Source organism: Ambystoma mexicanum, chromosome 1q, assembly GCF_040938575.1.
Source record: "Ambystoma mexicanum isolate Mex_15411 chromosome 1q, UKY_AmexF1_1, whole genome shotgun sequence".
NCBI lineage: Eukaryota > Metazoa > Chordata > Amphibia > Caudata > Ambystomatidae > Ambystoma > Ambystoma mexicanum.
This window is the reverse complement of record NC_090922.1, coordinates 1483345773-1483371180: the sequence shown is the minus strand read 5'-3', so window position 1 is coordinate 1483371180 and position 25408 is coordinate 1483345773. Positions and strand designations below refer to the sequence as shown.

The 25408-nt window shown below is 43.0% G+C and overlaps 1 protein-coding gene across 5 annotated transcripts in view; it reads right to left on the bottom strand.

The window, feature by feature from the left end:
* The window catches only part of DPH2 (diphthamide biosynthesis 2), a 219875-nt gene that overhangs the window by 117685 nt on the left and 76782 nt on the right, over positions 1–25408 (bottom strand). For all 5 annotated transcript variants that reach the window (XR_011293991.1, XM_069642392.1, XM_069642394.1 and 2 more), the window contains exon 4: positions 12282–12502. Coding sequence is in view for 4 of the 5 variants with exons in the window: in XM_069642392.1 (XP_069498493.1) it covers positions 12282–12502 (221 nt within the window). In the remaining variant the exon portion in view is untranslated. The remainder of the gene's footprint in view (positions 1–12281; positions 12503–25408) is intronic.

The following is a 25408-nucleotide window of genomic DNA, read 5'->3' as shown; positions in this document are numbered from 1 at the left end:
AGGCTTACCATCCTGGAATCCAGTCTTCAGCAGCACCTGTAAAGACAAAGAAAGAACAGGTTAGCACTACGGTCTTCAGTGGCAGCGCATCTCTTACCTGGTCCATCGGCTGTCACCAACGCCTCGCGCTGCATTCCGGCATCTGAAAGACAAAGGCTTACCTACTCTTCGCATGCTCCGGAGGTCTTCGCACTGCATTCCGGCATCTGAAAGACAAAAGCTTACCAGCTCTTTGCACGCTCCGGAGGCCTTCGGCGCTGCATCCCGCATCTGAAAGACAAAAGAAGGTGCGTTTAAAGACATTGGGCATCTTTATTACTCACGTGCCATTACTCCTTCCCACGCCGAATCCAGTGGGTATTCCAGCACCCTTCAGCTTCTCTAAAGCTCCGAACTTGTACCTGCAAGATAAAAGGGACAGTTAGTGCGCATCGTGAAGCAGGCTACAAGCGCTTACTTACGTGCTTCCAGGCGCTTCTATTCCTCACGCGGGTTCGATCCTCAACTCTCATCAGCCCGCCATCCGCCATCGCCGGAACCCTTCAAAACAAGAGATATCATTACAAAAGACTTTTAAGACATTTGAAGTGCCCAGAACTTACCGTTCGTGCAGTTAACGACGGACAGCAGTCTTCTGAGGTCAAGAGGCCTGCACCCTTATCCAGTGAAGAAACTGGTTACGGCACCCTGCCCCGAGGCAGATGGAGAGCTCGGCGTTCACTTACCTAAGGTGAGGGCGTTAACCTTTGGGGTTCTACAGGAGAAGAGAAAGGGAAGAGGAGAGAGGCACCCAATAACCCCAGTTCATTAATCCCATATTTTCTATCTGCAGACATCTTACTCTTCGAGTCAGACATACAGTGCACAGAGGTCCAGCCCAAAGAGCCAACCGTGTGTTACACATCACCTTTGAAGATAAGGCATTCACCCAGTCAAGACCGGCGCCTCTGCGGGAATCAGGTGAGCGTTACAGATTCCTGAGTGACAACGGCTCCAAGACCTAAATTGCTAGCATCTGTGGTAATTATAGTTCCTCTTCACATTCAACATTCCATTCGAAAATCTTACTCTTCAAAAGTTCACGAAGTGGTATAGTGTGGAGGGCTAAGTCTCATATGAACTCTGCCATCCCAATAAAAGTACGTACTTCCTCCTTAGATTTAGGTCTCGGCATGTTCTTTATAGCATCAGCGAACTCCTTTTTAGGTCGTACCCCTTCAGCTGATATTGTGTGCCCAAGATAATCAATTTCAGTACGGTTGATGTTGTATTTGTCTCTAATTAGGGTCATGCCATCTTCATATAACTTCTTGCATCCATATTGAAGTGTCTCATCATGTAACGTCTGATCAGTGGCATGTACTAAAATATTGTCTTGGAAACAGATGACTCCCTGATCCCATTCAAAAAGTCGATACATAATTATTTGAAAAACTGAGGCAGCGGATATTAACCCAAAAGGTAGTCTTTTATACTGGTATAAACCATCAGGTGTGATAAAAGCCGTCATTTTCTTTGAATCCTTGTGTAGCTTGACTTGATGGTATGCTGAGGTTAAATCACGAGTGGAAAAATATCTCGGTGGACCTATGGTGGACCATCCCAATCACTTGGATATTAGGAAGAGGGTGTCTGTCAGGACAACACACTTATTGAGTTCTCGCAAGTCCACACATATGCTCAACTTTCCAGATTTCTTCCTTAGAACGACTAATGGTGAGACCCACTCACTAGCATCTATACTTTCTATGATGCTCTGATCTTCCAGAATTTTGATTTCCTTCCTCACCTCTTCTCTCATGGATAGTGGAATGGTGCGCATTTTTTGTGCTACAGGAGTATACTCTGGTTTCATTTTAATTTCGTGTGCATAGCCACGTAGCCATCCAATTCCATCCCTGAACACAACCTTTATTATTTCATCAACTCCTGTGGTTTGCTTAGACTCCTCGAGTTTAATCGTAGTATTCTCAACTGACAGCACATATTCACTGGCACTGGCATCTAATTTAACTTTAAGTTTCTTTTGATGAGTCCAACTCAATAAACGTCTCCTTCCTGCTTTCGTGATGTATATTTTGCCATTTGCTTTCCTGTCCTTGAACTTTAATGTGCCCCAGAACCACCCAATGATATCTATTTTGACTCCCCCATAGGCTCTGGGTTTCATATCTGACTCATGCAAGTATTCATGTTTGCTTTTGTCCCATACATTTTGTGGTACAAGGGTGTATTTAGCACCAGAGTCTATCATCATATGCATGTCAATACCATTAACACATACTGTGGCTTTGGGACTTTCTATTTCTTCCTCATTTTCTTCATCAGTTATGACAAAGACACATTCTTCTCCATCTTCATCACTGTAATCTTCATTTCCTATCCAATTCGTTGAGGTATTTTGAACCCTACAACACCTGGCATAATGTCCTTTGCCTTTGCATTTTCCACAAATAATCTTAAGGGCAGGACATTCTGGGTTATCCGCCCAATGATCTGTACTATCACACCTGAAACATCTGCCAGTGTTTCTCCTCTTTGAACTTTCTCTTAGTTTTCGTGGACTTCTCCTCCTTAAATTCATAGTTTGTGTCCTAGAAGACATTCCACTTCTCCTGTTTTCCTTCCATGGTTGTCTATGATTTCTCTCAGGTGCATTTCGCCTATTCGTTGTCTCTGCTACTAGGGCTATACACTCATTATTTGTATTGCCATTAGTCGTAGTGGGATTGATCTTTTGAGTTTCATGTTTAATCTCAACTGTTTGGACTCTGTTTTCCAATTCTCTGACACATTTTTCTGTGTGTTCCACTTCTTTGGCTACACGTAAAACAGCATCTAAAAGGTGGATCATCCTCGGACCACAGTCTTTCCCTCACCTTACTGCTTCTGCATTCTAGCATGAACTGATCCCTCAGTCTCATCTAATTGTGCATTGAAATTAATTCGGTTATGGCTCAACACTCTCCCCCTCTTCTTGCACTCTCTTCCCAAATTTGTAACGTTCTAAGATTGTACTTAACTCATAATGTTTGCTCATCTTCCTCACAGAACGCTCATATTCATTTAAGTCAGTATTCTCATCAGGAGGTAATTCTGGTAGATCTTCAAATTTTTCTTGCCCAGCTGGGCCAAGGCAGTGTAACAGTAGTGATTTCCACTTCTCCATACTGCAATTTTGACCACACACAACCCCCGGATAGTGCTCAAAAGATGTGATCCACCTCTTGTCATGATGCCTACCCCCGGGGACCCAGACCACGTCCAGCAACCCCGGAAGCAGGCATCAAGTTATCCTAAGCAAGCCCAACAACTCCTGCTAGGGGCTATTTGGGTCCAGTCCTGGCGCCTATGGCGCCAGGCTCATATGGAGAGTCAGTCCTGGCGCCATAGGCGCCAGGCTTATAGATTAAAATTTACCTGATGCAGACCATGCTGCAAACTTACCTGATGCAGACCATGCCAAAAGAGGCTTGGAAGGGACTACTTTACTTAGGGACTATTTTTTACTCGGGCGGGGCTGGGGAGGAATACTTACCTGGGACTACTTTGGAGGCTATTTAAACCACGCCCGAAGAGCAGCACACGCTTCGCGTTATTCTGCATCCAGCACCGTAACGCTCACCGTGCCTGCAAGTCTGCATCCAACCTTCTGCCACGCCCGCCTCGAGTTTGGAGCTCCTAGAAAAAGGGAGAAAGAAGGAGAAAAGGTTAGAACAAGAGCAATACCTTTAATCCTTACCTGAATTCCCGATCCATCGCACCTTCGAGCTGGAAGAAAGAAGTTATTTTATGCGCGTCGCCTCGCCTGCTGCAGCGCCGCGCTGAACTCACCGGCCTTCGCAGCATCCTCACATTCCACCGCATCCTCCTGTATGTTCCCGCCTCACTCCGGCACCTAAGGAGAAGACAAGAACAGCAAGGTGAGCCAAGGGAATACACAGAGGAATATTAGTTACCCTCCCATAGACTTACCTGATTTTACCACCGGGGGTACGATTCCTCTTCACGGGTCGGCGCAGCTTCCACTGCATCTTCGCCGAACCCCGGCCCCTATAGGGGAAACAAAAGGACAGCAAGGTGAAACAAAGGAACTAACAAGGGGAACCCTCCTCACCACAACAAACTTACCTGATTTTACCGCCGGAGGTATTATTCCCCAAGACTTCATACATTCTCTCAAGCGCCTGAATAAGGGAGAAAGCAACAGGTTGCATATTGACATTTTTTTATCGAACTGTGTTGGAAAATACAAATCCTTACCAGAATACTACCGGTTGCCACGAGGAACTCTTCATTAGGGTCAAGCTGCAACCTGCAAGGAATCGGACAAGAGTGAAAGTCAGGCATTTGAACTCTTACGAACTTTATACTTACGGCGTCTTGCCAGGAATCTCGGAGTCAATAGTGTTCTGGAACTCACCAATTCCTTCGAGCCAGTGAAGCAACTGGTTATCAACGCGCCCCTGCGCTCAATGCAGGATGGAGAGCTCCTCTTTTCAAACCATCAGGTGAGACTATAAGAGGGGACATCAAAGGTGATCTGTGGGGAGAACAGCGGGGGTGGGGGGATTTACACTCAACTCCACGGGTGGTTAATTCCCTTTCTCCATTTACAGAAGAAAGTTCCTACGGGCCAAGCAAACGAAGCTAGGTGGGCCAGTCCAGTCCGTCATCTTGGCCCTACGCGTCACATTGGTGGAGACCGCAGCTGTCCAGTTCCGATCGACGCCTCTGTGAGAGCCAGGTGAGCGCAACACCTCTTCCAGGGGGTCGTTGGTTCACCAACCTCTGGCAGGAAAAACATGGGTGGGGGCACACTATTAAAAGACATCTCTGCTCTAATCAAGATTTGTAGACAGTATGATAAATTGCAGGTTCAGTTGACAGTAAAGTGACGTTAGTATATTATCAGGTGCAATGAGTGAGAAAGATAGTTACTATGCAGTCATTTGCAGGTCTGCTGGTCAGAAACGTGGAATTAGTTCCTTACAGTAACCATTTAGGACTACTATGTTAATTTGCAGACCAAGCTCCCAATACTGTAAGCAGGGAGAATGTGACTTGTATGTTGATCTGATCTGTAAGCTTAAATGATAGCAGCGTGGGTTATATGTTCTTGAGATCAACAGAAAGTACTTCTTGCTGTAGAGATAGGAGTGTACAGTGGTTTGTGCGACTGCCTGTCAGCACTGTGGCATTATTGTTTAATAGCCACAAGATTCTAAACTCTCACGCTGTCTCCGTCGGATGGGGCACCATTGATTACATTTTTTAGCAGTGTCGCTTTAAATTACAGGAAGCGTATGCACGTGTCCCTTTAAATCCTCTCAACGGCGTGCTGGGTAACTGCGCATGAGCAGGAAGTGAGTGGAAGAGGTCCGATATACACGACGGAACTCCCTGAAATAAGAGTGGCGATAGCGCAGATTATTTTCGCATCAGCATGCGCATGGGTACCTGTATTGACTGCAGTGAGCGGAGCGGCAGCAGTGTATCGTGGTACTGCGGGGAGCCGCTGCGACGTTCTGAGATGGGCCGGATTCGAGAAGGCAGTGGGGCCCGGAGCAGATCCTCGTTGTCACTTGTAATGGAAGTAATGAGGTGACGGACAGTATTTTATGTTAAAGTATTTTACTTTTATTGTTATTATAAAAAGATATAGAGATACGGGAGTCGGATAGGAAATGAGGCCCCACCAGCTGACAGCTCTGCCACATCCATTGTCCTTGGACTTGCGTTCGCATTCCACCCGCTGCGTTCCCGGGATACACAATGCAGGGACTGATGCAGCCACGATCTGAGTCTCGTGTATTAGAAACAGAGGGCACATATATTACACTTTTGATGATGGTAGTTGATTCCAGACCATATAGCAACGTGGGGATAATTTTCTGACGCCAGAAGACAACTGCTGGCCAAATGTAAAATTTACCAAATTTATATAGGATTAATTTGGTCTGAGATATGGCAGGTGTCAACTTATTTTCAATAATAGCCATCTGTGAGTGGGCAGAAGGAATACCATCAAAGGCTAGACCTAAATAGATATAATTCGGCACAATTTCCAAATTCACATTTTTGACTTTCCATTCCATTCTGTTGGGAGATGAACATTTGGGTGCATACATAACAATTTGAGATTTTTTTAAATTGATAACAAGCTCATTGTCGTCAAAATATTGCGTAAGAGCAGTAATTAGTCTCTGAAGCCCAATCGGGGTCTTAGAATATTAAAACAAGGTCGTTGGCATACCAAAGAGCTTGTATCGCCACTTTTTCCATCTTTGGGGAGTCAGTATCAATATTCATGAAAGAGGATCTTACATTGTGGATGAAGAAATTGAAGAGAGCCGAAGCAAGTATACAACCTTGCTTCAGCCCTCTTGCAGTGCATATTGCTGATGACAAAAGGCCAGCCATTGATAGTCTAATCTGAACCAATGTAGAAGAATGCAATTGATAAATAATATCGACCAGACTTGGTGGGCAATGTGCCCCAATGAGTTTGTCCATTAATTTGACCCTTGAGACGGAGTCAAAAGCAGATTTCAGGTCGATAAAGGCAAAGTAAATTGGAACTTTAAATTATGTGCTTCTTTTTTCAATGCATTCAATGTGAAGAGGTTGATCCCAGTCCCCATACCTGCGACAAAACCTGTTTGATTAGGATCCCGTTGCTTGGCCTTAGCTAACCATAGATTGAAATCAGGCAGAACAAAGCGTGAGAAGATTTTGCCCGGCCTGTCGAGGAGTGCTATAGGACGGTAATTAGACGGCGCTCCTCGATCGCCTTTTTTAAAAATGGGGATGACGAGATGTACGCCATGATTTTGGGATCTTTTGGGTTTGAAGTATGTGGTGAAAGATGCTGGTAAGAATGATGGCCCATCGCTTTGGATGTTCTTTTAGCATAAAATGTGAGAGGCCATCAGGGCCTGCTGCACGTGAGTTTGAGGATTTGATCATTATCTTCAATAATAATTTCCTCTGAGCAATCTAACCTCCAGGATGATGCGGATTGCATAGAGTAATTTGTAGTTTTCAAATTTTTCATCTAGATATAGTGTTGAGAAATGTGTTACCCAATCGGATTTGGAAACTCCATTCATCTGTGTGTCCACTTGTTTTTGGCCAGTTCTTTCATTTAATAGCATCCATATTTGTGAGCCACTTTTTCCAGCAATTGTAGACATGAACGTCTCACTGTCCTTCTGATACATAATTGCCTTATAAGAGCGTGTCAATTTGTATATTTGCATTTGATGGATTGTCTGGCTTTCTTTCTTTGATCATACAGAGGTTTGCAGACAGATCTTAATGTCTTTCTGTAGCTTGTTTTCATTTGTTGAAGATGTAAATCAGAAGTATGTCGGTGTGTCCTTGTACAAAGGTCTGGTAAATGAATTAGACTTTTGTTTTTAAAAGGCTCCAAAGTACTTACATAAGACTCAAAATAGGGTTCCGACTGATAATTTTGTATGGCCATATTTAGCATTTCTAATTTACCAGGTGTCCACCTGAAACATGTTTTAGCATTGTTGATTAAATTCGTTGTCATCCATTTTTGTCGCTGTGTGAAGGAGTCTTCACCCCACAGCCAAGTTAAGGTTAGCATGTGGTGGTCGCTGGTGGTCTGTTTTACAATATCAAATTTCATAGCCCTCATGAATAGATGTTCCGAGAGGAAGATATAATGGATTATACTTTTAGAATTTCCTCTCTCCCAAGTAGGCTGAGCCGGAAAGTCTCCTGGAAGTGATCCATTGGCCATTCGCAGACATACTTCTAGCATGAAGTTTTTCAATTTAGCAAATCCTTGGGGGATTATTTCTTTTGTCAGAATGCATACTATTGAGGTTGAAAATCGCCTACTACTATGGTCGCCACGATGTTATTCATTTTGGCTATTGTTTCAAACATGGTGGACAGGTCTTTCTACAAGATATTGTCAGAGATGGCCGTTGGATTTCTGTATGAGTTGATCAACGCCATATCATGATTGCCATTTGAAATTTTAACCAATTGAAGAAAATTGTTTGGTGACCTCCAAGGTTGCAGTGTAAGACCAGCACTACTTTTGACTGCAACCAAGAGGCCCACCATCGCTCGACCCTTGAGTGCAGGTATTGCAGGTAACAGGGAGATCTCAAGATCATCCCAAATCGGAGGTGTAGTCATCCATGTTTACTGAAGGGCGACTATTTCAAATTCATTTAGGTGTTTATTTACAGTTGATTGCAGATGATGACTCCCTCTAGAATTCCAACTGAGTAGGGAGACGATTTTCTTGTGTGCGTCGGTAATGGTTATGTTTTTTGTTGACGTTCATAGAAGGCACACTGGCAATTTTGTTGAATCTTCTGGTTTGGTTGGAGCTGATTTCCTAAATAAATTAAATTCTTGGGCTGCTGGACTAGTCGTTCAGGGTCTTGGGCCAAAAGGAAACCCATCTCGAACAATGTCATTTTTGCCTTCCAAAGAGTATTCAGTACTAGTCCTGACTTAATCCACAAACGTACAATTGATAGGTTGTTGTCACACAAAAATTCAACTTGGTCAATGTCGGCCAAAGAAAAGTCTTCTAATTGATTTATATCATTGAAAATGTTCAGAATACTGTGTGATAATTTGCAAAGTTATTTTTTTTGTGTTCATTCTTGGATGTTTTTCCATTACCATCTGCGCTAGTATTTTCATGCGTACGTTTCTCAATTGTGTTCAATATTTTTGCATCACCAACTCTATTAGTATGATCATGGATGCAGGCCGCCAGCCTATTAGAATGTTGTTGTGAATTGAGAGAATTTGCAGGATAAGAAAATGTATTCTGATCTTGCATTTTAGTTGATAAGTACTTTGTTTGATCTACTCTGCAATTTGATTGTGATTATTTGGCGAGAGTAGGATGCGTGGTAGTAGTCAGGTTGCATAATTTAATCGCTGCCGCAGTTAGGCATCAACCGTTGCTTTAATGAGGCCTGTATGATCATCTACACTTGATGGTTCTTGTGAATTTAATGATGGTTTTGTGGATAGAGCTGCCAGCTGCGTAAACGTGGCCTTAGGCGGCAAAACATTGTCCTTTGGAACATTAAGTTGCTCAGCTGCTTCTCTCTCTGAGATTGCAATAAGTTGGTCCAAAGGTGAATGTGCTTGTGGCAGCGTGTTTATTGAAGATTTGCCATTCCGTACAAGTGTGTTTTGGGATCTTTGCATGGGCACATTTTCTGTTTGAACCATGTTTTGAATTGAATTAGAATGATTGCTTAGTGGGACTGGATGCGTAGGATCAATTGCTATTGTTCGAGTTTTAGCCTTCGAACTTCTCTTTGACTTTGAAATAGTTTGATATGGTTTTGAAATTAAGTGTCTTGGACAGCCTTTAGTATGAAGCGTTGCTGAAAATCATCATAGATTTTTTTATTAGATGGTGATCGTAAATCAATTGGTTGATTTTCTAAACTGATCCATGATGAGTCCAAAACGGTAACTGCAGCTTCTCCACATTCTACTGGGCGAATTATCTGTGTAAAAGTTGTTGCACCTATCACGTTATTTTGTGCAAGGTGAGTATTCACATTTCTAGGTTCGATTTGGTGAAGAGATGGATTTACTGGCTCGGGTAAACAAGGATTTTTTTCCATCCAATCCACAAATGTTTGAATTTTAATTGCTTGAGAGTTAAGTTTTGCCTCAAGCGAGTCAAAAAGCTCATATAGGCTTTTAATTGTTGTGTTTACTGCAGTAAGCGTGATTTCAATTAATCCAGCACTAGGTTGATCTGACGTATGTTCCGTGGAAGCTTGACGTCGCCTTGGAGTCGGTTGCAAGTAATAGGCAGCAACAGAGATGCTACAATCCATGGAGCATCAGGCGTTGTAATCCGGAGAAATAGTGATTGAGGAAGTCGTAATGTTTCTGGAGCTGGCATCAATTGAAACATTTGAAAAAACCTCGTCACTTTCTGTTATTTCTTCTACACATGCTAACTGTTGCTTTAGCATTTGTTTATTTGCTGGTGATTACACTTACTGCAATAAGGTATTGTCCGAAATTATTTGATTTGCATGTTCAGGTTCTATTTCTGCCTCAGATTTAGCTAGTATCTCGTAAGTCACTGTCGCATTTCTTTTCATCTAGTGCGGTTTCTGGTGAATTTATAGGAGGTTCTATTGTTCGTATACTTATTTCAGCATTGCAATTGACCAGGACTGGATCAGATTCAACATTATTTTGCGCATCATTGGGTAGAGTATCAATAAGCTTCAGCCTGGCACAAAAAGATCTGATGTCCTTGGTAGAAGTCGCTGCTCGTGATATGGGCGTAAGCGTTATCGATTTACGTAAAAGTCGCCAGTTTCGTTTTCGCTGACAATTTAGCTGGATTAGCCACCCGAGTTAGTGGAAGTGTCGGTAAGTCTGGCATGTTTGATTTTGATGTATATACCCGCATAAAGGGGCTTGTCCAGCATACTCTTTATGTGCTTTGAGCTCTGATCGTAAGCTTTTTAACACGAGAGAATAATACAAAATAATAAAAATGGACAAGATACTAGAGAAGCAATTGAAAATAAAAATAGTAAAAATACAAATAAGTCGCATAAAGTGTCAATAGTTTTAAGTAATACAGCCTTATGAATTGTGATAAGACATTTTACATTCCCCTACGGAGGCGTGCATACATGCATAAAAACATAAAATGTATGAAGTGGAAGACTCACTGTTTGATCTCACAAGGTTTATATACCATGTACCGTGGGCCGCGGCTAAGCAGCCAAACGGTACTTGATGCCACTTGCTACAGTGCACGCGCGCGCGCGCGGTGCACGTTCCCTCCTGGTTATATACATGCCTTCAGATAGGCATGTCTGCAGTAAAGCATAAAGCCTAAACAAACAAGGAAACAAGGTTATAACTTAAATTCAGATGAGCCTGTGAGCCTCGTTAGTTTAAATACGGCTGTAATCACCTGCTGGTAAATGCAGTCCACAATATATATATTAGTCCTTGAGCACGGAAGCAGAAAAACAGCAGTCCTCTTGATTTCACGAGACAAGGAGTGAGCACCCAACTTGCTGCAATGCGCGTGCGCCCTCCTGGTTATATACACGCCTTCAGATAGGCGTGTCTAACTTAAATTCAGATGAGCCTGTGAGCCTCGTTAGTCGGTAATCACCTGCTGGTAAATGCAGTCCACAATATATATATGAGTCCTTGAGCATGAAAGCAGAAAAACATCAGTCCTCTTGATTTCACGAGACAAGGAGTGAGCAGCCAAGCAGTACTTGAGGGTACTTGCTGCAGTGAGCGCATGCAGTGCACGCGCCCTCCTGGTTATATACATGCCTTCAGATAGGCGTGTCTGCAGTAAAGCACAAAGCCTGCTGGTAAATGCAGTCCACAATATATATATTAGTCCTTGAGCACGGAAGCAGAAAAACGGCAGCCCTCTTGATTGTAACCTGGAGAGACAGAGACATTTTTCCCACTCATGTATTTTTCTGTGATTTGGACTCGGTTTCTTTTGACTTTGGAGTCTGACAAACTCCATAGGCATCTTCTTTACATTGTGACACGCAGAACCTTCGCTTGGCGGAACTACTGTTTCCAAGAGAAGTGAAGTGAAATTGACTTTACTTACATTTTGTAACTTTCTAGACCCAGCACATACCATCTTACAATAGGGTGCTCGTATCAGTGTCTCATCCATGTGTCTACAAAATGAAATAAAACTGATTTTTTTAAAGTGAAATAGACATCACTCGTTGTGTATCCCATCAAAAAGAATATTTGGTAAAAAGAAAGAGGAGGGTGACAAAATAGCCTTGTCCACACACACATTGTTTACAACCTTACAGCTGACATTGACCCCTCTTGAAATAAGCCTGGCTGCTCAGTCACTCTACCAGCTTGTGTAGTACATGCTTATACCAAATGTTGGGTTACCTATTGCCATGAGGACAAGGCTGGTGCAGTCTCCCACAGGGTACTGCATACAATCTTGCCTAACCCAGGCTAACCTTGAGAGTGTTTTTCTTGATGATATAGGTTTTACTCAGTTTGGGTATTAGGGTATAATTAGCAGTTGGCACTTCACTTTGGAACAAATAACTTACCAACAATTGTGAAAATGAGGTTGGTAGCACCAGTTGAAACAATGACACACTAACAGGATACATATTTCGATTGTCTAAGCCCAGGATACAGACATATTACACAATAAAATTAACTAACACCACTTTTCAGGGATTCGATGATGGAGGAGACTTGCGGCTTACCCATGATATAGGAGTACACAACATCGCAAACCACCACAACATGGCTCTTCTGGTCAGGGTACAGAGTACGAAAAGCAGCTGCACAGTCATTTATATCCACAAGGCGACGCCCAAACACAAAGAGCACAGGCAACCTGGTGCTTGGGCTCAAGCAAGACCTCCCATAGTGCACCAGGGAGTCAGCCAGAACATGCTCCGCAGCAACCTCATCCACGCAGCAACTGCAAAAGAAGGATAACAGTGAGCTAAAGAATAGCTGTCCCCTGGAAAAGGTTACAACTTAAAAATAAAAAAGGGACTAGACAAATTCAAGGAAAAGAAAAGGGGATTGAGGAAACTCGGGACAAAAGCATTAAGGATGAAAGAGACTGAATAAAAAGGGAGAAAAAAGTGCAAGCTAATAGAATAAACAATTGGAAGCAGTCCAGTGTTGAAGTGCGCTTCTAAGTGTACTCTATTTTAATGAAGGATAGCTGCAAATTCTGGTATACATAGGCTTAGCCCCGGCCTATTCTTATTAAACATTTATTTTTTTTAAAATATATTTTACCAATCTTAAATACTTTATTTACATATTAAGCAAACATTAGATGGCATACAATCTTGTATTATACGATAGATAGAAAGAGGAAGAAGGAAGAATTATATAAACAGTGAAGAGAAAAAAATAAAAAAGGAACATTATACACATGTTCAAGAACTAGTACATACTCAAGAAATCATTCCAAATTTGTGCATGTAAATATAACTTGCCTAACTTTCTGTAAATAATCTTCTCAATGTGAGCCAAACTGTTGATTTCTTCAATACAATCCATAGACTTTGGCAGAATTTGGGATTTCCATCACCTTAAAATCATTTTTTTGCACATTGAAGCGCCTTTGAATAAACTTTTTCTCCGATAAAGAAAGATCCTCAAGTAAATTATTACACCCTAAAACCATTGTTCTGAAATCCAAATCTATTTTTCGATCTAGAACACATAGACACATTGTACACACATCATGCCAGAAACCACGGACTTGAACACAGTCCCGGAGTAAATGCTCCATACTTCCTACCTCATTCCCACAACTCCAACATACATTAGAGTCCAACATATCTCTCTTCTTAAGTCTTTCTGGGCACCAGTACACCCCGTTTAGAACTTTTATTTGCCTTGAACGTTCACTCAAACTAATTGAGGAAAGTTTCACATTTGCACACATCTCATGCCACATACCAGACATAATTTCACATCTCAATCTTCTACTCCACTCGTTCATGAGCCCCGAGTTCTCTCTACAGTTTCCCATAATTTGATGATACACCCTGCTTGCGAGAGATTTTTTCCCCACATCCTTATCCTTGGTGAAAAGTTCCATACTTACACACCCATCCCAATCAACCTCTCCAATAAATGTTTTCAGTTTCCTGTAATTTGCAACAGAGAATTCATCAATGCTATATTTTGCATGCAACTTCTCACAAGTAATCCATTTCCCATCCTTGTAAATGTCACTAATCCAATTAATTCCACCGCCAAACCAGTCCGGCCAGAATAAAGGCGTGTCCTGGTCATTAATAGCAGGGTTCATCTAGATAGAGGCATCAGGCAATTTATGCGCTACCGAACCACACATGACATGTATATTTTTCCACACTTCCCCTAAGAATTCAGTCATGGAAAGTCTATTACCATGTCTATTGATTGTCGTCAGCACTGCCCTTGGGGCAATAGGCCCCACCAAACTTGCTTCAGCCACCGCTCATTTCCCAGGATAATCCCCCAGAAAAGGAAGGATAAATTAGCTTGAAAACGCCAAATGGTACGCCTTGAAATTCGGCACCTCAAAACCCCCCTTCTCAGTTGGCAATTGAAGCTTCCACAATTTAAGTTTCCAAGGCTTCCCATCCAAGACAAAGGTTTGTAATAGACCATCAATTAATCTCCAATAATGTTGACATATTTTCATGGGAAGCATGCTCAATATATAATTGACTTTTGGCGCGGCATTCATCTTCAAAGCATTCACCTTGCCCCATAGCGATAAATGCAATAAAGACCACCTCTGGACACTCATTTTTAGATCCCTGCAGGCCTCCCCAAGTTCTCCTCCACCATATCACTAACTACAGGAGTTAACCAAACACCTAAATACTTCATTCTGTTCATGCACCATTGGAAGCCCAGTTAGTCACTAAAGATTTATCACAACATTGAGTAATTGGCAAAACTTCAGACTTTGACCAATTGATTTTATACCCAACCACCTCATGAAATCGATCAAGTGGGTTTATTAGAGCTGGTAAAGACACCTCCAGATCTCGCAACACCAGCAGAAGATCATCCGCATAAAACCATGTTTTTTGCTCAACTCCTTGAAAGGGTACGCCTTTCAAGTTCAAATCACATTGCAAAGCAATTGGTAGAGGCTCAATGGCCAATACAAATAACAATGGCAAGACCGGAAATCCCTGCCTAGTACCCCTCTGCAAGGTAAAAGATTCCGATAACAAACCATTTGTCTTAACATCCGCAGTAGGATGAGCATACAAAAGGGCAACCCACGAAATATATTCTTCTCCAAAATTCATTGCACGTAAGACCGAGAATAGATATTGCAAATTGGCTTGGTCAAACACTTTCTCAGCGTCCAGAGAGAACACTGCTATGTCCTCATCTGAATCTCGGGCTTGTGACAAAGTCATTAATAGATTCCGGATATTGCTGACCATGCGCTGGGTGTGTGGTGCGCCTCTGGAGGTCCCCAGGTGAGTCAGAAAGGATTGGCGGGCCTGAATGTCATTTAGGACATGGATATGGTGTGATGTGCCAGGGCGCACAGCTCTAACATTAGAAGGCCCTGCTTTTAACAGCACGCTCCATGGTTGTGCTCCCACCCCCTTCCAGAATGTGCTCACGATGCCCATGCCCCACGCACCTTTTCAGGGGAGTGTTAAAACACTGGTCTTCTGCCCTGAAGTTACTGGTGCTTTCTCAGAGACCACTTGATTGGCACAACACATCAACATACATGCATATAAAGAGGTTGCCAGTTCCCAGTAGGGGCAGGTTTTAGGGCACGTTCAGAGTCCTGTGTTAGGAAGGATAATGACACACTTTGGACACTCGGAGAAGAGGGGCGACTAATTAAAAACTGCATGTGCTTAACACACGGAGAACTGCAAAGCAAGATTGATGTTGAATTCTGAAACAAAACAATGATAACGCATTTGCGACCACAACACAACAAAAGGGAACAGCTGAGACATTGGCTCTTGCACAGATTTCATAAGCGCATTGGACAACGCCATTGTATTTCCTTGTTTATACCAGCGCAATTTTTGCTGCAAGAGACCAGATTGCGCAGAATTATTCAATGCAGAAGTTAGACACTGCACTGATATGCTACACGTTATATAGATTTGCCTTGTTTCGAAGATTGCCCAGGATTTTACGGTGATGTGTTCATGATAATAGACAATGCGTTCTACTTTGGTTTAAAGATTTTCTTTTTTTTTTTTAGATTGGAACGCACAAAAGGATTGGCACGTATGAATCTGAAGCCGCTGTGATGTTCTGTTTATGTTCCTTCTGTCTGGAAGTTGTCAGGGCATTGGTGGATTGAAATACTTATTGCATTTTATAAAGAAATTGCTATTCTTGGGCATTTGCTTAGTTTAGGGGGATAGTCGCTCCTTGGGAATGGCGCTTTTATTTATTCTATAGGCATTTGAATTGGGACAATATTAGTAACTTTAAGGTGAAAGTTCTGTTTTTTGGACGAATGGGGCTGGGATTGATGGATTAACTTTCTTAGGGTAAATTGTACTTGATAGAACGACAGTATATGGTATTACTCTGATGGGTAGGGATTCATGGTTGGTTGTTAAACTTGATTTTTGTTTCATCAGGGTGGGAGGGGTTCCAGGAGTACTAGGGTTTTTATTTTAGCGCTTGTTGACGTTGGCTTCATACTTCGGTTTCAGGGGAGTAGGGAGGGGGTTTCTTTTGCTTATAGAGTCTTTGAACTAGTACTTAGTCTTTTGAACCATTTCCTGGTTTCTGAAATGCCGTTGATTAAGGGGTCTCAGCTATCTGTCACCTCTTGGAATGTTAATGGCATTAACAATCCTGTCAAACGGCAGAAGGTTTTTGATTATATTGAAGACATGAAATGTGACGTTTATTTTCTGCAAGAAATTCACTTATTGAAGGATGAGATATGTAAATTACAAAAGAAATGGGTAGGTGATTTTTTTGCCTCCTGTTATTCTTCTAAAAGTAGAGGGGTTGCCAGTTTGATACGGAAAGGTTCTCCAGTAAAAGTAGTGAGAAAGTGTTCAGACAAGGAAGGTAGAATCGTTGCACTCCAGGTGGATATACAGGGTGTCAAATCTATGTTGTGCAATATTTATGCTCCATCCATGGATGATGGCTCTTTTTTTAGGGACGTTGCACAATTCTTGCTAGCTTTAGATTCACCTAACATTATACTTGGAAGTGACTTCAATTTAGTAGGTGATCCATCAATTGATCGCAGTGGACGAAGGACTTTTCGGAGGAAAGACACACATTATTGCTTGTTTCAGACACTTGCTACTGACTTTGATTTGAAAGATTGCAACATCCTGACACAAGAGAATTCACATTTTATTCTGGTTCACACACTACATATTCGCAAATTGACATGTTTTTTACAGTGGGTAAAATGACAGCGAATCTTAAGAATAGTAATATTGGTTCTATCACAGTCACTGATCATGCACCGATATTTTTGGGCCTGACTTTAGACTTGGAAAATGAATACCTCTATTTTACATGATGAGGATTTATTAGAGAAGATTAAGTCAGAGGCTGAATATTTTGTAACAGAGAATCAGGCGGATGAGCTCATTAAGAAAATTACTTGGGAGGCATTCAAATGTACTATGAGAGGCCTTGTTTCGAGCTTATCTAGTAGCAAAAGGAAGAAAATGGATAAGGTGAGATCTGACACTGAAGCGCGTATTGTTGACGTAACAAATTACCTGGTGTATGACCCAAGTGACAATAATAATAGAAGAGAGTTAAAAAAACTGAAGAAGGAAATGAATGATATTTTGACTGCGAGAGCTGAGAGAATTATATAGGATCAAATATACATACTTTGAAGGGGGAGAAAAGTGTGACAGGTGGCTTACCTACAGGCTTAGACAACAACTTTCGGAAGGGGCTATAACTTCAATAACAGGTGCGAGTGGAGTAGCTACTTTTAGTCCCTATGAGATTAATACGGTTTTCAAGGAATTCTATGCAGCTCTGTACAGGAATGAGTCCGGCATTACGGGTCTTGGAGAACATTTTTTAGACAATCTTGTTGTCCCAAAAATTACAAATGTAGAAAAGGGATGTTCTTAACAAGGTTGTGACTACTGATGAGATTAGGTTTGCCATTAGCAAATTGATTATTGGAAAGACTCCTGGACCTCATGGGTTGCAGGTTGAATTTTAAAAGATTCTACCAGAGACGGCATTAGGGATTTTGAGGGATATGTACATTGAAATCACACAATAAACCAACCCTTTGCAAGTATACTTTTTAGAACTCAGTTTGGAGCTAGTAAAGCAACTCATACTTTCTGGAGGGGCCTTAAACTACTCAACGACAAGTATGAAAACTTAATAACTATTTCAGAATGCAGTAAGCAAATCAGGGAAAGCAAAACACTATTACAATTTAAGAAAGACACAATGTATTTCAAGGTAAGTAATTGACCCCATGACTATTTTGGAAATGGTCCAAATACTTTCATGGGAGGCACAAGCCAGTGCTACAAGTTGAGAAGACCAGCAGCTATTCAAGTTAAGTTACCATATACTTATGGGCTTCAATTCGATTTATTATTATTTTTTTTTATTTAACGCACAAAGCCCAGAGGTATCTAGGCGCTTATGCTTAAGAGATTGGTTACAGTGCTTCTGGTTACAGAAAGGAAGCGCATGCAGTGATTACATCATAGAGAAACGTACAGAGGTAATTAAATCGCACACGCAAAGTGCAAAAGGAATTCAAAGTGAGCATATTCATGGAGCCTAACCCAGTGCTGCAGGGCGGCTGCTACATGGAGATACAAAAGTCAAATCAGATGGGCACATACATGGAGCCTAACCCCATGTAGCAGGGCGGCTGCTACATGAAGATGCAAAAGTCAAATCAGATGGGCACATACATGGAGCCTAACCCCATGTAGCAGGGCGGCTGCTACATGGAGATGAGGAGGGTCAAGTTGGAAGGCACAATCAGGCATACCATGAGGGGATAGCGTCTCACCTTGGAGCGTCATGGTAGCGGACAGAGAGCAGACATGGCCTTGAAGTGAGGGCCTTGTGGTGGGGGCCGACTTCACGCCTGCCGGCATCGCACTGCTGGAGAAGACGGTGCGCCTGGACAATCAGAAGCTGTGTTGACACAGTTTCTATGGCAACCCTCAGAGGCACTCCTGTGCCGATGCAGAGGGCAGCCATGGAACAATGGAGGCATCAATATGCACATTTATGCCGTAGAACGGCCAGGTGCAGGGCACAGATGATAGCAGCATTGCTGCAGTGCCTCACCAACACGCACACTTTCGGATGCAAAAGAGAAAAAGAAAAGAAAAAAATGAAAAAGCAATGTGGATGCCGCGCCACGTGTAGAAAGGAGAATCCGGAGCGCAACTCATAAGACAAGTATTGACTTCTAAACTGTTTTACGTCTGTATAAAGCAGATCAGGGAAACCAAAACCCAATATATTCAATGTAGGTAAACCATATTGGTAAGCTTTTACACTCATTCAGTTAAGAATACTGCAACAGTACCAATACTAATTACTTTTTAGAAGGGGGGGGCACTATTCAAAGTTAGTAAAGCAACGTATACACTTTTTAGAGGGGCAGAATGCAACTCGAAGGTAAGCATAAACTTAATGACACTTTCTAACTACTTCTTTCACAGAGATACAATTACCACACTAGCTTCTTTAGCAAGCAAGTACTTTTACACTTGTTATACTTTCAAGGCAGAATCACCTTCTTATCCCGTCCTTCCCTAATCCACTGCATGAATTATCTCAGAAGCAGAAGAGGGACCCTAGTGGTCTAGGTGCCAGCTGTAGGCAGGTTGGGATAGGGTTCAGTTACAGGAAGGTTAAAGTTCCATAGGAGATCTTCTTAAACAAGTAAGTATTCACTTTCAGAGTTAGTTAAAGTGTTAAGGGACTTTACATAATGCTCCCTATATGTGTTCCAGTATTCGGCCTGGGCAAGTGGTATGGGATAGCTCCCAACCACACAAAGCACCCACTCAGCCTCACAGGATGCACACCAGATGTAAAGTAAGTATTACCCAAGCCCACACAGTACCTTAGGAGAAATTAAGAGCTTCTGGGTGGATGCCTTCAGGATGCAGCAGCATAGGACCCGGTCCTTGGATTCATCGTCTGTAGACAAAAGAATTGGACACTGGATGGGAACTTGCAGCAGCAGTCATCAGTGGAGGCTTCCACCAAAGGTTTTTCCATGTATTTTCGCGGCTATGCGTTTTTGGCACCTTTTTACAGCAGCCAGATGAAGTACGAATATTGCCGGCCCGATTCTCTTCACTCTCTCTGTCCTGCACTCTGGTGAGGGAACTTCATGGATTCGAAGTGTGTCTCTGGCGGTCCAGCAAGAGTTCACCATAGTTTCAGCTGGATTCGGACCATGCACCGCACTCAGATTCAAGGTCCCAGGGTATTGGCAGTTTGTGGCCAGCAAGGTCACTGCACGTCACTGGATGGCTCAAAATGCAGTCTTCTTGAGACTAGTGGATTTCACATGTCTCTGAGTAGGAGTCGTCGCATTTGGGACCCCCAGGTCGACTGGAAGGAAAGGTTCCATCAGGCTCTCGTTACAGAGCAGGCTTTCTGGTCGCTGGAAATCACTTCAACATCCTATTTGGTTTCAGCTCCAGTGGTCGACTTGTCAGCAGCTTCCAGGTTCGGAGTATTTATCAGGAACTACAGCACAACGTCTGAAATCTCTCCCTGCACTTTACAGGAAGGGGCGATCTGGCTGTCCAATAAGAGAAGCCACACCCCCCCCCCTTGGGTACTTGGTTCCTTTCAGGCAAGATGAAAGACAAAGGGCTGCCTCCTCCCTCGCCTCCTGCTTTCTCAGATACTCTGGAGCCTGGGCCGGGAATACAAAGTATTCCCGCCAAAGACAAAACTTCCACTGAGGTCATTCTCGCCTAGAACATAGGGGGAAGACCTCAGAAACAACAAAGATACTTATAAATGGCAAAAAAGAAGGGGCCCACCATTCTGGCAGACTGGTGGCCATTCTGTGCATTACCGAGGCTGATTTAACAGCCAGTGAGTAAAAATGACTAAAATGTTACCAAGGTAAAAACACTGGCACTAGCCATTCAGGTAAACCTGCAATTGTAACACAAATGCTACATGCAAGTAAGCAAAGGGATACATTGTATCCCCCAGCACTCCACATAAGGGGGGGTGTGCTATTTGAGAACCAAAAAAGTGTCTCACCCACTAGTCCCCAGGGATCTTTCATCCAGGTGGCCAGGACACAGCCATTTCTTTTGGATCCAGGTCCTGGGGGTGGACCAATGAGGGAGGATCACCTGGGTGAGGGGTCTTCAGGGAGTGGGAGGCCGAATGGCGAGATGCGGTATCCCCTTCCCACTAACATCTTTACCACATCCTATCAGATAGGATACCTAGAAACCCTACCCCTAGCCCGCCCTTTCGAACACAAACACTTTCACATGGACAGCCCGCTATGGGAGTCTCACGGACAGCCCACTATGGGAGAAAACAGACTAACACATGAGCAGTATACTCGGCATATCCCAATGCATTAGTCATGCGAGGTCAAGCAATTACTCACACCCGACTTCCATTAAACTTCCCCACACGTATAAAAAGCAGAGCACAAGAGCACACTCTGAGCGAGGCAAAGCACACAAGAAAACAGCAGTTTCGAGTTGGCAGCTGAACAAGAGGAGAGAGATGGCCAAACGGGAGGGGACCGCAAGGAAGGAAATTCCCTTGACCTTTCCGACAAGAAAACGTTACTTTCAAGAGCCCTCAAGATTAGAAAGCGCAAGACCAGGAAACCAGGCTGAAGAATGTAGGATTGTGTGACAGAGATACACGGGCCGTTCCGCGTCACTAATCTAGGCGGGGAGAAGCAACAGCTGCAGTGGTACCGTCCTTTGCCCCAAGAACAAAGCAGCGTCAGTGAAATCAACACAGCCGGTGAGTTGGGGAGACTGATACAAGACTGGTCTGTGTTGTAGCCAAGGTTGAGTGTTAGAACTTTGAAAAGCAAGATACGATGCCTTTGACAGAGTCGTCCGGCACCGCGTGGATGTTCAATCAAAGGTCTCTGTAAGGTATCCAGCTGAGAAGTGACAGAAGTGAAAGTTAAAGGGTTCTATCAAGAAGAGAACAGATAATTGTGAATCGAAGTGGTCCTGCGAACGGTCAAACAAAATCCTCCACACAGTCGAAAGTCTTCGATTTTGATATAGCAAAGAAAGTTTGGATATTGGATAAAGTGGGTCTGATCCCAGCGGAGGGGGACCCGGGGTGAACAGTGAATCACCTGAGAAGTTGTGCATTTGAGAATCATGAGGAGAAAGGAACTTTGAATGTTTGTCGCATTAGGCCCTCTGAAATAAGAGACTTTGAATGGCAGAGACTTTGGCACCGAAGGTCCTGATACTGAGAATTTGAATTGCATCGTTGTGCTAGAAAAGCCAGAGTGTCCCGCCTTGTCCCGTGCTGAAAACATGGAGAAGGGGAGCCAACGGCCTAAGCATCCCGACATATTTCTTGAACACTTTTCTTTTGCATTATATTGGGGAGACTGATTGAAGTCCTGCAAAGGGGGATCCAAAATTGTGTATGTGTGAAATACTGAGAAGAGAGGAACTTAATTGTTTGTTGCATCAGGCATTCTGAAGCAAGAGTTTTTGAATGGCAAATAGACTTGGGCACAGAAGGCCCTGATGCTGATGTTTTGAAATGCATCCTCGTGCTAGAGAAGCCAGAGACTGTGCTAAGCTTGAGTGTGCCGTCTTGTCCCGTGCTTAAAAACGTGGGGAAGGGGAGGCAAAGGCTCAGATATCCTGACATGATTTCTTGAACACTTTTCTTTTGCATAACATTGTTTCTCACAATATGTTTATTTAGAAGTAATGATTGGCAATAGTTTTATTGGTATAGGCCCTTTTATTTTGACACGGCTCTACTAAGGACTGCGTTACTATTTGATGTTCGAAGGTTGCTCCCATCTTCAGATTTAGGATTAGATAGGCATTTTTCAAACCCTATCACAGTTCAATAAACACCCTTAAACTGCTATCACTTGTGTCTGTCTTCACTGTTTGATACCATGCCTTCCTTACAGCTAGCTCACTACATACATTGTAGTTCACCCAAGTACATTAAAGAGAATGTAACAGGGAAGCCCAAAGGGACAACCCAGCCCAAGCCCAAAGGTCATAGGAAAATATAACTCCAACCATACACTAGGGAGAGACATCAAAAGGACCCACAATAAAATAGTAGGTGAGAGGAGAAAAGGATGTCCACTCACCTAGGAACAAGGAGAACAAATCCCCCAAGTCCAAGCAAAATGTTATGGGGTTGACACAGGTTAGGAAGATGTATCACAAATATGAAAATCTTACCTAACAGTCCTCTTAATTGGTTCTTACTTACCTTGTTTGTGTACTTTGCAAGACTGTGTTCAAAAGTAAAATGAACGTGTACATAATAGTAGTGAATGCTTAGTGCGTTACTTACCTGCAGATTTTTATTGATAAGAAGAGTTTGTCTAAAGCCTAAATAAAGAATTGCAGTTTTATACATTCTGCCGAACTTGTGGTATTAACCGTGCTCTGTGTGTGCTTAACTGAACTCGTCACCAGTCTTGCACTGTCCCAACTCTAATCCTTGCTGCTCACCCACACTACCAAGAAAGAGTTTGACTATAGTGGCTTTTCCTGCGCACCAGAATAGGGTGGCCTCTCTGAATCCGTCCACAGGACTGATTCTGAAAATTCGTCTCAGCACCTACCTTTTAAGAATCCTGATTTAGGCCAAAGTATGAAATGGGAGTGTGGGTGTGGCATGAATGGTTGTTGTCCCTGTTGTAACTGTATAAATGCAAGTACGGTAGGTTCCCAACTACATATGGTCACACTTGTGAGCGACATCTTCATTATTAATTGGTTGTCGACCATGTGGTCAAGTGCAGTCGAACTTGCAGCAGTTTTCACAACCTTTCATGCATAATCTTCCTTGAGAAGCCGGAATTCAGTGATCCAAGATTCAGTTGTTGCTGCAGATCATCCATCTATTTAAGTCCATCAGGAAGTGAAATGCCTGGGTCTCTGGCACTTTGTATCGTAACACTAGCAGGGAACCAGTCTACACCAGTTCTTCAGGTGGTTAAAGGCACAAGTATCAGGCACCTCTATGTTCTACCACTAGGTGGGACCCACTACTTCAGGAGGCAAAAGGCATGGGTATCTGGCACTTCTGTATTCTAACACTAGCAGTCTAATCTATTTATTCAGGAAGTGAGAGGCATGGGTAACTTTTCATTTTAAAATTATATCCTTTGCTGATGAATTTAGGGTACCATATGTATTCTTAAGACTGTGGTGGCAGGAAACTCAAAGTTAGGCTTCTGTGCATAGAAATGCGTCTCCAGTTCTGCAGCAAACATTTTATGTTTTCATTGATTTAAACAAAGTTGGCGTTCTAGGAATCAGTAGTATAAAGTATCCCCAATTATCCAAAAACTGCTATTAGACCAGCAGTGATCCCAATCATGAAGGTGAACAAGACACAGCGGTTGTTCACAATGGATGGTGGGTGTTGAGAAAGTTTGAGTCCGCTCAAGTGTCTCAACGCCTGCAATCCAGGTGCAGTGCGTAGTGGTGATCTGCTCAAATCAGATGAAGAACTGACAAGTGATGGTTAAGGCAGCACTTTGCATCAATCGAGGCAGCTCAAAGAGGTCCTTAGTAGTTATAGGCTCAAAAACGACTGACGCACAGGCAGAGGATGGGTCAAGGCAGTAGTTTAACGGTTCGGCAGAAAATCAAAAAGCAGTGACTGTGAAAGGCAGCCCCTGGTATTTGCAGCAGCTCCAAAAGTTTCCAGAAGATGTCAAACCAGCTTAAAAACATAGCAAAGTGAGCAAACAGTGGACAGAGCAGGTTTTTGATTTCTCTAGAGCAAGGCGTGTCCTTATTCTGCACTTCCAGTTAGAAAGGCTTTAAGAGTTCACTTACAGGTTATGTCCTATCCATTGAGCAGGTTCCTGAATATACCAGAGATCTCAGCTATCACCACAAATGCAGATGAAGGAAGGATATGGGTCCCTTCTTGGAGTAGTCTTTGGCACAGGAGCCTCTTCCATAGAGGTGTAGACAAAGTATACCCCAACAATGTTCCGGGGGTGGTCTCACCCTCTTAAACATGCATCTGCCACAGTTCATTGGTCCCTTTTAGCCTCCGGTGAGGTATCTAGACCTGGATGCTGTTTGAGTCATGTGTCCAGTGATGTCATACCCAAAGTGATTTGTCTGCAGGAAGAGAGGAGGGGACACAGACGTGTGGGGGCCCTGGGAGAATCAAAGATGGCGGGACGCTTCTGGGGACTGATACTCCTCGCCAGGCAATTCCAACTGCGCACTCCCTCATGCATCAAAGCAACACTGTTAATGTCCACCCTGGTGTAAGCTCTCCATTGTCCTGGCAGAGCTGGCCTTCAGGTAGTGGGTCCAGCTAACCCATTAGCTAGAGGTCTTGTCTTCTGGACAAGAGGGCAAGCTTTCACAGAGAGATAAATAGCTGTGTTTCCTGGGCTAGGCGCATATAGCTGCTTTGGGTAAAACCCAGTTACTAAACTCTGATACACAAAAGGCCAGGTCAGTGAATTGAGCCACTACCAACCAAGCTGACAATATGACACCAATAGGTTTTGGGCAGTAGAATTGTAGATTCCCAAATGCCACCATGTCAAAACTAGACATAGATTATATGTAGATTTCCATCTGACACCATGCTATAGGATCACACAATTATATAGTCTAGTATC